The sequence below is a fragment of the Aethalodelphis obliquidens genome, unplaced genomic scaffold (assembly GCF_003676395.1).
Source record: "Aethalodelphis obliquidens isolate GAN/ISIS:26980383/991018 unplaced genomic scaffold, ASM367639v1 scaffold14, whole genome shotgun sequence".
Classification (NCBI taxonomy): Eukaryota; Metazoa; Chordata; class Mammalia; order Artiodactyla; family Delphinidae; genus Aethalodelphis; species Aethalodelphis obliquidens.
The window spans coordinates 39371151-39383241 of record NW_020837958.1 but is presented as its reverse complement, the minus strand read 5'-3'; the positions used below and the strand labels follow the sequence as shown (position 1 = coordinate 39383241).

The window sequence follows — 12091 nt, the reverse complement described above, 5'->3', positions numbered from 1 at the left end:
GATACCCTGTGGTATAGGGGAGGAGCAGCATCATTTTTGTCAGGAACACAGGCTTTAGGTCTAGGCATCTGGAGGACTGTATTGTCCAGATGTGGATTCTAAGTGGTGGGTGTTAAGATGACACCCAGTATACAGAGGTAGGCTGAGAGTTAGATGAGGCAGGGTCTGAAAACCCTGGAAAGCAGGCAGCCTGATAACTCAGATCAACCTCATTCAAATACTCACAGTTTATTTTCCTGTTATTCATCCTCAACCTTTAATAAAGTCCGACGTGACTGTTTGATTCTGTGCTAAGAGGTACAGGGAGGTATGTGGGTTTATCCTTGGGACAGACTGTTATTGTGGAGTGGTGGGGGTATCTAGTGAGATCCCATAAAAGGAAGGAGAGTATGAGGGGTCAGGAGCTAGTGTTTGAGGCACTCTCCACCCTAACGAGAAATTCTCCCACCAGGTCTCTTGGTGAAGCTGGAATTTATCATTATTAGGGAATTATCTTATGAGGGATTATCACTTAAAATCACTGCAGCACCCAATAATTCTTCCCAAGAGCACGGAAAGTGGCCCAGCTCAAACTGCATCTTAGGGAGGCCAATTTAATAATTCTATCTCCCAGAGCAGAAGCTAACTTGTGGATCAATTCTGAGCTCAGAAAAGGGATTCTGTAGATTGGTTATTAGGGACCCCCACCTGAGGGAATAAAGGCTATGCTTAAACTGGCAGCTGATAATAACCTTGAGATAAAGTTGGTAACAACCTGGGAAAATCAGAGAATTGGTCCTGTAAAAACAGAATGAGAAGAAAAATCACTAGAGGGATTCTCTGAAAAGCTGGCTGTGCCACAGAAGCAGTCTCAGTGAACAGCTGTTGTTGAAAGTGAAGTTAGTAATTAGACAATCTCTGCTGTTGAAAGCAAAGTTACTAATTAGACAATCTAGGGTCTGGAAATCTCTTCGGGGAGTGAACTGGTTAAAGGAAGAGCTGAAGTCTACACAAATAGATGAGACAGTGAAATGTTGCTAAAACATAAGACAGCTGTTCAGAAAAGAATCTAACAGGCTGTCTATAAAGTGACCCAATACACTGTTTTCAATTTGATCCATTACAGGAAAAATAAAAATAGTCCCAGGATACTGAGAAACAAAGTCCTAGACCTAAAACTGTACTTGATTAATGTTACCCAAGAATAATAGCTGAGTCTCCTGCTTAACGTGAATTGCCCTAAGCCTACCAGCCCGTGGCATGAATGAGATCACAGTAGCAGTGACATACAAATTTGCACAGCCAATAGGCCCCCACCTGCAAAACTGCCTCAGACTCAGCAAGAGCTCCTGAGGTGCCTCATATGAAGTCAGTGCCAAGCTTTCATGTACTTCTCAACTGGTCTCCACTGATATCTGCTGCCTAAAAGCTAGGACTGGTATCTGGATGCTCCAAGAGAACCTGCTTCCCTGACATTCTCCTAGGGTTTCTCTCCAACCTGCCAAACCTCTTGCTACCTCAGAAGTAGCAAGAACTTCTGAATGCCTTTCAGTCCCCACTCATCAGACAGAACCACACTTATTTCAGCACAGAACTGGAGAAATGTCTATTAAACTTGGAAATATTCCTTCTTATGGCTGGGTCTAATAGGATGATACTCAGATGGGAAGCACTTCTGTGTTGTTCACACAATTACAAAAAAGAATGTATTACTTTTACAAACAGCAAAACAACAGACATTTTGAAAAAAAAGATATAAGGATATTGAGTTGGGTTTCTTACACTGGCTGTTACTTTACCTATATTTTAAGCTTGAAGAATCTCTGCATGGTCTCCACTTGGTCCTCTTGCAGCATTTCCTATCTCAGTGAAGGATCCAAGGAGTTGCTTGAGCTAGAAATGTCAGCTTTGATACCTACCTTTCTTTCCTTCATGTTTTTTCCTTCAGTCTCCAGAACCAATCTATATCCAAGTCCTGTCAACCTTACCTCCAGAATATCTCTCCAATAGTCCGTTTCTCTCACTTTTCACCATCTCTACCCTAATCCAAGCTACCTTCATCTTGCCCAGACTACTGCAATTGTCTCTTAAAGACTAAGTGGGTCACTCTGGTCTGTGGACCCCTCTCCAATCTGTTCTCTACCCAAGCAGCCAGAATGATCTTTTCAAAGTGCAAATCTGATGATGTCATTTTCTATCTTAGCCCCCTAGTATTTTTAGTATAAAAATCACAATCTTTCATTTGGCCTCTACGGCTTTTTCTAGCCTAGCCTTTGATTATTCCTCCATACACTTCCACTATAATTCAGCCCTACAACCACATGAGCCTAGTTCCTTAAAATGCTCACCCTTTCTCCCACTACAGGCCTCTTACACATGCTATTTCCTCTACCTGGTATACATTTCATTTTTCACTTCATCTGGTTAACTCTACTCATTGTTCAGATCAGCTCAATAGTTACATCTTCAGGGAAGCCATCTTTGAGCCCCAAGACTAGGTCAAATGACATGACTATATTTGTTCATAATATCATGAACCTCCCCTTCATAATATTTATTAAAGTTATAATTTTAATAATATATCATAAAGTATCATATATAATTTGTGTTTTTATTACTTTAATACCCATCTCTGTCACTAGACAGAGGCATTAAATAAGTATCTGTTGAGTGACTGTTAACTTCCTGTGGGGTAAAGTGATTCTTATAATAGCTTAGAGTTAAAAATTCCAGGGTACATCTGAGATCGGTTTTCCAAATTTTAAGGAAGGAACCTCCATACATACCACTCACATCCTGAAGGATTTTGTATGGCTTATCTCTTCCATCAAACAAGTGATGCTATCCTGAACTCTTTGGAGGTGGCAGGAGGCAGTATTAAAGAGCCCAAGTGAACTCACCCCTATGGTAGATGCCATGTAGTCTGCACACATTTCTGCAAAGTCCCGCTCAAGAACACCATAGTAGAGGCCATAGAAGAGGAGAGAAATGCCAAAGTCCATGGCATCTTCTGGTTTGATCCTGTAAGGGAAGCAGCATGGCCTGTAAGGCCTGCCCTGAGATGCAACTGCTTTGGATTACTACTCTGGGACACAAATGGCAGCGTCTAAAGCTGGAAGCTTTAATAGCTGGAGCAAGTGTTGGCAAACTAAAACCAAATCCAGCCTGTTGCCTGTCTGTATATGACCTGTGGGCACCACCTGAACAGCCTAGGACTAGGAGCTGTGAAGACCAAGCCAGGGTATCCCTTTCTGCTCACTTCCCCACTCTGTTTCCAGTGCCTGCCTCCTCTGACTGATGACCATGCTTGCAGCTCCCTAGTTGGCACCTATATGTTGGGGACTCCACTACTGGCAACTGCTACACACTAGGCAGTGGAATTTTCAGTCCGGAAGTTAGCAACTCACTATTGAATTGCCTCACCTCCAGCCAGTTGCCCAAGTTGAAATAGCTGAGCCCTCCAAAAGGAGGGAAGGGCACAGCAGGATCTGGGTGTCACTGGAGCAGAGAGTGAAAATCATCCCAGGGGTCACCCACCTCCATCAGGCCCCTCCTTCTAAGAATGTTTCATATGATAGCAAGTGGGCACAAAGTATGTCCACCATCTGAGACAGGCCACCCAGGCAAACAGGGTGGAGCAAGGGAGGAGTTTTCTCTCGTTATATAAGTACCTATATACCATCCTAGAGTTTGCCTTTTGTCCCACAAAGCCTAAAATATTTATTATTTGGCCCTTTATAAAGAAGTTTGCCAACCACATCTTTAGAAAACAAAGATAAAGTTAGTAAATATACACATACCAGTTACCATAAAATTTTAACTTGCATCTATACATATTCTGTATCATGTCATCAAAGTTAAATTTTGGTCCAAGTCTCCTTACTAAGGACAATAGGCCTATAATATTAGAAAGTTTGTTTTAGTAATTCCAGGGACCAACAGTTTGTAAACTTGAGTCTTTAAATGTTTATTATAGAAAACTACCTTTGTTAAAACATTTGTACCAAGAACTGTACGTGTTCACTTAAAGTTGTAAATTACATTTAGCTTAGAAAGTTGAATTTGCCCACCAATCTTACAACATTTAACGTACTAACTAGACGTCATGATCTTACACCAATTAACCTGATTAGTAGCATAAAAATGGTCAAGATTCTCAATTATGTTTTCCTCCTTATACAGTTTATCAAAGTAAAAAAGAAACTGTAATTCTAGAATAAATACCTTTAAAACATAATAGAGAATCTTGGTTTTTACTTTTTTTAACCACCCAGGTTAGGAAGATATCTGGAAGTACCTTGGTTTTCTTTGATGAGATGTGTTGACTCTACACTGATAAATTCCTGTAAATATTTGTGGAGCCTGTTTATTGTTTCAGCCTGTACTACCCCTGGAAGAAAGAATTCCATGGGTGTCCTCTCATTATATAAAGTAGGACTTATTCCTTTCAGTTTCAGAGATTCCTGCCTACAGTATACCTGGTTTGGGGAAGAGGCCAGTGGTCATGAATTGAAATTTGAATCCTAAATCTCTAGCTTCAATGCATTGTCCCAATCCACAGCCTACAGCTGTAGAAACCACATTCCTACCCTTTTCTGCCCTGCTTACTCACTGTACCCTCCAGTCCCAGAGTCCAGGATTACTTGGCTTCTGCCTTAACTGGGGGTAGAGGAAACCTGTATGCTGATACAGACCTTTTGGAAAGCTTATGACAATATGAAGCAACAGCCAGAATTCCACTCCTGGTCATGTACCCTTAGGAAGCAACTCTGCAATGTTATCTGTGACAGCGCTGCACTGAAAAAACAACCTACGTGACCAACAATGGAGCAGGACTTAAAAGTCCACAGGTTAACTCTGTTTCCTGAGAAATCTCTTAAAGGTGGAATGTCAGCTGTGTCACAAAGTAGCAATGCTTATATATTAAACCTGACCTGCGATTAGAACACTGCATCTGGACCGGGAGAGTTTTAAACCTGATGTGTTCCTTGGAGAAGTAGGTCTTCTGGGCCTGGCTGGCTGCCACACTCATCTGTGTGGTCTCACTCTCTCATATCTCAGCCCTGGGACTATTGTGAGGACTCCTGCAGACGCTGCCCTGCTATTTCCTGTCTTGTATCTTTCTAGGTGGATCTGTTGCCAGGTGTGGCCAGCTGTGTCCCATGAGTTCAACTGTCTAGTCCAGGGTCGGCAAACTTTTTCTGTAAAGGTCCAGATTGTAAGTATTTTAGGTTTTGTGGCCTATATAGTCTCTGCCACGATTATCCAACTCTGCTGTTTTACTGCAAAAACAGCCATAGACAATGTGTAAACAAATGAATATGAGTGTTCCAGTAAAATATTTTTATTTTATAAAAACAGAAGGTAGGCCAACTTGGCCCACAGGATGTAGTTTGCCAACTCCTACTCTCCTTGAACATAAGACCACTCAGGTAGAGTGGATGTTACAGTAAACAATACACACATGGAAAAGGAAAATGGTTCTGTTGGGGTGATGGAGTTATGAGTAACTGGCTATAATCATTATTATGCTTACTTTTGTTATTATACTTTCCCACTAAAATATAAATTCTTGGAAAGTACAACCAATGATTTGAGACTCTAACTCTGTATTATTCAGACATTCCTTTCTCTTTGCCAGCACAAATCATGGAAGGCCCACCCATCCTCCCATCCTCTAAAGCCAAGTCTCCTATCCTAGGTGCCATGTTCCCCTTGTTCATACTCAGGACCTGTCCCAGGAACAAAGGTACATCTCACCAGTCCCTCCTCCCCAGACACTAGCAAAAACAAAAGCAAAGGTACTCACTTGAATAACAAGTTAAGACCAAAGAGGGTAAACATGACAGCCATGTAGCCAATGATGCCAGTGGCATAGCTGATTTTATAGATCAGCAGGAACCACTTATAAACCAACCTGGAGAAAGGAGAAAAAATTAGTAAAGCTGACACAGAAAGACTGGCCTAAGAGCCTCTGGACCACCAGAATCCCTTACTCTCACATCAATGGGGACATCAGGCTCTTTGCTTAGGACTTTTATTGAGCAAGGCTGGTCACTCCCTCAATTGCAGAAACACCTCCACATACCAGGGAGCTAGTGCTTTGTATTTTCCTGGTCTCAGACCAAGGGAAGAAAAGAGAAGTTTAACCTCAAACAAAGAAAGTACACAGCTGACCTCAGATAAGTATGTCATCTCAAATTCAGGTTAGTTGGATGAGGAAGTGAAAATTAGTAACTACAGCTGTGCTCAGAAGGAAACAGGCATTCTTATCAGGAAAGAGGATTCAAGGGAAGATGAATAAAAGGTAGAATTAGCTACAGGCTTTTGTAACTGGGCATGGTTAATGTAAATACTGCTTCACTCCTACCCACAGGCTAATAACAAAATGAAATATATCTAATGAGTTTGCTTCTGAATTTATTTTTTTTCCTGAAGGAGAGGGGATAAGGAAGGAGGCACTCAACGAATACCCTTGAATTGGATGTGTGTGCGTGATGGGGGCGGGGTGCAGTAGAATGGGACTGTGCGATTCTCCTGAAGGAGGAGCCATGCTCCCTAGGATCCAATGAAAAGCAGTGTGGAATCTGGTTGATTGACTGCAACTAGGATCAGAGAGGAAAGATGGTTCCCAGAATGTACCAGAGCCTTTTAAATGTTATGGAGGTAGGTCCCTGATATCAGGAGCCACTGTTCTACCTGTGAGGAGAGCTAAGGAGTAATTTAGCAATCTGCCTGGCTCCTGAGAGCTGAGTAGGTTACTGCCAACCCTGCTGGGCCTCAGGGAGAATGCTCAAGGTCCCTGCCTGGGCCTCCCTGCTGTGGCTAAACAAGGGGCGATGGCTTCTCAGGCTGGCGGAGGGACCCGAACACCTTGCAGTGTCTGCCCTCAAAGACCACAGAGAGCTCCATTATCCAGGGTTTGTACTGATCAGATGGGACTGAGACACAGTGGAAAGGATGTGGCATTTTAGGTGGAACCTGGATTAAGTGAGGTTTAGTAGCTGGGTAACCCCAGATAAGTCATATCAACCTGAGACAAGTTTACTTATTTCTAAAACAGGAACCCCCTGCCACCTTTCTCACTGGATTGTACATAGTGTATATAATTTCCTGGTGTAAATAATACATACCCAATAAATGCTGCATGAATAAATGTGGGTGTTTATGAAAGTACTTTGAAATTGTAAAGCACTATCGAATGCTAGTTGTTACTGTTATCAAAAACCTCCCATGTTATAGACACATTTTCAGTCATTTTAGCTAGATGTTGAAAATGTTACTCGATGACTCTTAACATGCTTTATTATACTTTTTCTTCATATTACCCTATATGAGGTAGCAATTATTATCAGAGGTAGCAATTATTATCACATTTTTAGGGATAAAGAATTCAAGGCTGAGAAACGTGCAGTCATAGGGGTCATATAATTAACAACTGGCAGGGCTAGGGTTTCCAATCCATATCCATCTGGCTCCAGAGTCTGTAATATTCTATACTGGCTTTTAATGTAAACTACCACAGCCAGAGAGGGGCTTCTAGATCACTGACCTCACCTTGCAGATAAATTTTACTTTGTAGAATGAAACTCAGAAAGCCAAAGAAAGGCTTGTAGTAAAGTGGAACATAAGAGGCATGGGAAAAAGAGCAAGTTGCAACTTGGAAAACTTTGGATCAGATAGTCACAACTCTTGAGGCTAGCTGGTTCTTCTCTTAGGCTCTCCTGAACCTGTACACACGTGTCTCACAGTACTTACCAACTGCACTAAAACAGCTGCTTTCTTGTCCATTTCCTCCATTAAACCAAGTACTCCTTGAGGACAGGGACCATGTCTTTTCCAGCTCTGTATCCCCAGTGCTCAGCACAGGGCCTGACACATAGCAGGTGCTTGTTGAATGAATGAATGAATAAATGAGAAAATCTCTTTTTTTTTCTGTCAAGTATAGATATTAAATGACCTCACAAGCTGGTTGGGAGGATCAAATGAGAAATGCATTTGGAAATACAAAGAATTATACAGGGGACTTCCCTGGTGGCGCAGTGGTTAAGCATCTGCCTGCCAATGCAGGGGACATGCGTTTCAGCCCTGGTCCGGGAAGATCCCACATGCCGCTGAGCAACTAAGCCCGCCCGCCACAACTACTGAGTGTGCGCTCTAGAGCCCATGCACCACAACTACTGAAGCCTGCGTGCCTAGAGCCCATGCTCCGCAACAAGAGAAGCCACCGCAATGAGAAGCCCGTGCACCGCAACAAAGAGTAGCCCCCACTCGCCGCAACTAGAGAAAGCCCGCGCGTGGCAGCTAAGACACAATGTAGCCAAAAATAAATAAATTAATTAATAAATTAATTAATTAAAAAAGAAAAAAGATGTATACAGGCAGGGGCTGCTTTGTGACCAAAGAAGGAAGTATTGTTTGCTGGAAAATTGTAAATTTGCTGAGATTCATTCATTCAACAAAAATTCAGACAATAGGCTACTATGTGCCAGACCCCGTGGTAGGGCCTGGATATACAGTGACAAACAAAATGGATGTGGTTCCTGATCTCATAGTTAGTTTAGTGGGGGAGACAGACACTCAAAATAATATTTAGTTATAAACTACAATAAGTTTTATGAAGGAAAACTACAGGGCACTAGGAGAGAATGTGACAGAAAATCTAATTTAGAGATCAGAGGTTACAGAAGAAAATGACAGTTATAATGAAACCACAATGACCAGGATTTGCTTACTTATTTTGTTAGCTTTTAATATAAACAGACCTTGATGTAAACTGTAAGGTAAGCTATAGGGAAAGACTTGGAGGTTTTTATTCTGTGAATGGGGCAGGAGGTCTCCCAATCAGCTCGTTTTGGTGGGGCTTTGTGCCAAGTAATCTTGGCAGACAAAAACTGCAATTTTTTCAGTCTAACCCACTTGTCTCCCGTGCATCCCAACCCGTTAGTTCAGGAAGCCTAGCTCCTTCCCACTACCCACTCCTAAATTCTCACCTTGGGGTTGTCTGTACTAGTGGTTTTCGGGTGGCTCGGAAGGTGACAAAGGCTGTGACGGCAGAGAACAAGATCCAGATCACTAGGAACCTCCACCAGTGCAGCTTCACTGTGAAATAGAGGGGAACAACCCACATCTGAAAGAGGGTCACCATCTGAAACACAAACACAAGCACTTCAGCTCTAGCCAGCTCCCTCTGCAGCTCTATCTGCAAATCCAGAGCGCATCTTGTGTGTTCCATTTTAGCCTGATCCTCTCCTACATTTCCAATTTTGGATAAAGGCACATCCTAGTGACCCAAGTTAGAAATCTGGGACCGTGCTTGACACCAACCTTTTACCCCCCCACCCGACTGTTTATTGTACATATTCTTTCCTTTACATGTGAGCCCTTGCTACCCCTTACCTGGCTGACTATGACCTCTTTGTTAAGTCTCCTTGCATTCAGTGTCTCCCCCTCCAATCTATCCTTCCCAGGAGCACACAGTCTTAAAGTATGTCATCCCCCTGCTTAGAACCCTCTAAGGGTCCCCAGTCTACAGGATAAGATTCAACATCCTTAGACTCAACATCCTTAGACAGGCAGTCAAATCCCCCACAATGGAGCCCCAAACTACTATTTCAAGGACCACCTCCTACCATTCCCCATGCCTGTAGTCAGGTTGTTCCCCTCAGGGCAAAATATCCTTCCCATCTGTCTTTTGGCCTGAGGGTATCACATCCAAGACAAACAAAGGCTTCAGTCTCCCTTCTAGGCAGAATAAATCATGACTTCCTATTGCTCCAAACGCATTTTCTTTTCTACCATCATTGCAGTGCTTACCTAGAGTATGAGACTGGATTCAAATTCGTTCTCTAGCTTACTGTAACCTCCTTGAGAGCAGTGACAAGGCCACACTCATCTGATTCCTCTGTGCTAGGAAACTGTCTGGCCCATGACAGATCCTCAGTGAATTTAGATAAATGAGGGGAAAGCAAGACTAGAACCCTAAGAGGGAAGCACATTTGTTTTAAAGAGCATCTATTTTACTTTCCCTCCTTCATATCTTTACCTCAGACTTGTTAGCTACAGAGTTCCAAATGTATAAAACAATTCTAAGTCAGAAGTTTGGACCAATCACGAGTCTTCTGCTCTCCAATGTCTCCTAACTCCCTCCCGCAACCACCCAATTTTTACTAGATGTCACTCTTCTCAGGTGAATAGCAGGTGTAAAAACAGATAATTAGCACTTAATAGAGGCTTTCTTCTTGGTAGCATTAAATGAAATGAAATAATTTTTTTTTAAAAAAAGGGGGGGGGTGGCTATAGAGAGGAAAATATTAGCTAGTTTCCTAAAGTTCCACAGAAGAGAAAACTTTTTTTTTTTTTTTTTTGGTACGTGGGCCTCTCACTGTTGTGGCCTCTCCCGTCGCGGAGCACAGGCTCCGGACGCGCAGGCTCAGCGGCCATGGCTCATGGGGCCCAGCCGCTCCACGGCATGTGGGATCTTCCCGGACCGGGGCACGATCCCATGTCCCCTGCATCGGCAGGCGGACTCTCAACCACTGCGCCACCAGGGAAGCCCCCAGAAGAGAAAACTTTTGAGAAACTATTTACTCTTGGGGATTTCTAGACTAGTCTGCCCAGTCCAAATATAATGTGAGTCTCATATGTAAGTTTAAGTTTTCTAGGGGGGAAAGCAGGGAGGAGGCGGGGAGTCGTGGTGGGATGAATTGGGAGATTGACATATATACACTAATATGTATAAAATAGATAACTAGTAAGAACCTGCTGTATAAAAATAAATAAATAAAGTTAAAAAAGAAATAAATTGATGGAGAGGGTGTGGAGAAAAGGGAACCCTACTACACTGTTGGTGGGAATATAAACTGGTAAAGCCACTATAAAAAAATAAATAAGTTTTCTAGTAGCTATGTTAAAAAAAAAAAAGTAAAAAGAAACAGATGATCTTAATTTTAATAATATATTTTATTTAACCCAATATAGCTAAAATATTACTGTTTCAAGATGTAGTCAAATATAAAACTATCTATGAAATATTTTACTTTTTTTTTTGTACTATGGCTTTAAAATCCGATGTTTATTTTATATTTACAGTATATCTCAAAAGAGACCAGTCACATTTCCAGTGTTCAGCTGTCACATGGGACTGGTGGTTACAACACTGGATAGTGCAGCTTAAAGCATCTTTTTAGTGTTAAGCTGTCTGTAGCTACTACTCTCTCATAGACTGCTCTGTGGCAAGAAAAAGCGTTAGTTTTTTAGTGTTATTTTACATATTAAAAAAAAAGAGAGAGACAGTGGAAGAAAATGGTGAGCAGCCACTTTGCTTTAGAGCTTCCAGTGCTGTGTGCCCACTGGTCAGCGAACAATGTAGTTTCAGTACCAATTCCACTGTACAGCAACCTGCAGTTGACTCTGAATGAAGTGTTCTAAAATATTCTGGCCTTACAAAAAAAAGTGTGAAAAGCACCAGGATGTACTAACGGCTACCCAAATAATGTTCCAGGTGACATTCTAGGAGATACTTGGAGACCAGGAAAAGACATCACAGATTATTTAAACTAGGGGATAAGGCAACCAGAATCGTGACACTAAAAGGGGGGTAGATGAAGGTGGGTATGGAAAGAAGGGCTACAGGCAGGGTCTTTAGCCTTCACATTGTTTGCTTTAACAGGCTCATGGGGGTGTTTACAAAACAGTAGGCCCAGAAACTAGAGAAGAATTAAATCACATGGCCTGGTCACATGTGTCCGCTCTGAGAAAGAACAGGAATTCCTATCTCCTTTGAGGTTTTCCAAAAAGTTGGCTGTTACATAAAAACCACCAGCCTGCCCTAATAGCCTCTTTCCCACTCCCCATCAATCACCAATAGCATGTTCTGGGGGGGGAATCCAGTCAAGATAATTTTCCCTATGTGAGCTGCAGCTCTGCATATTTTGGGTGTGGTGAGAGGCAGAGGACCTGGATTCTATTCTGGGTTGAACAAAGACATAATTAGGAGTAAGTCTGGGCATCGGTGTAAAATGAATGGAAAATCTTGCCTCATTTTGTAACATTCAGGCTTGAAACTTTAAGGGTGTAAAGCTACTCAACTTACACATCATGAAAGATAAGA

At 42.2% G+C, this 12091-nt stretch overlaps 1 protein-coding gene across 3 annotated transcripts in view; it reads right to left on the bottom strand.

The window, feature by feature from the left end:
* The window catches only part of RNF121 (ring finger protein 121), an 82808-nt gene that overhangs the window by 12853 nt on the left and 57864 nt on the right, over positions 1-12091 (bottom strand). For all 3 annotated transcript variants that reach the window (XM_027115606.1, XM_027115607.1, XM_027115605.1), the window contains 3 exons: positions 8973-9127; positions 5789-5896; positions 2880-3000 (listed from right to left, as the gene is read on the bottom strand). In XM_027115606.1, the coding sequence (XP_026971407.1) occupies positions 2880-3000; positions 5789-5896; positions 8973-9127 (384 nt within the window). The remainder of the gene's footprint in view (positions 1-2879; positions 3001-5788; positions 5897-8972; positions 9128-12091) is intronic.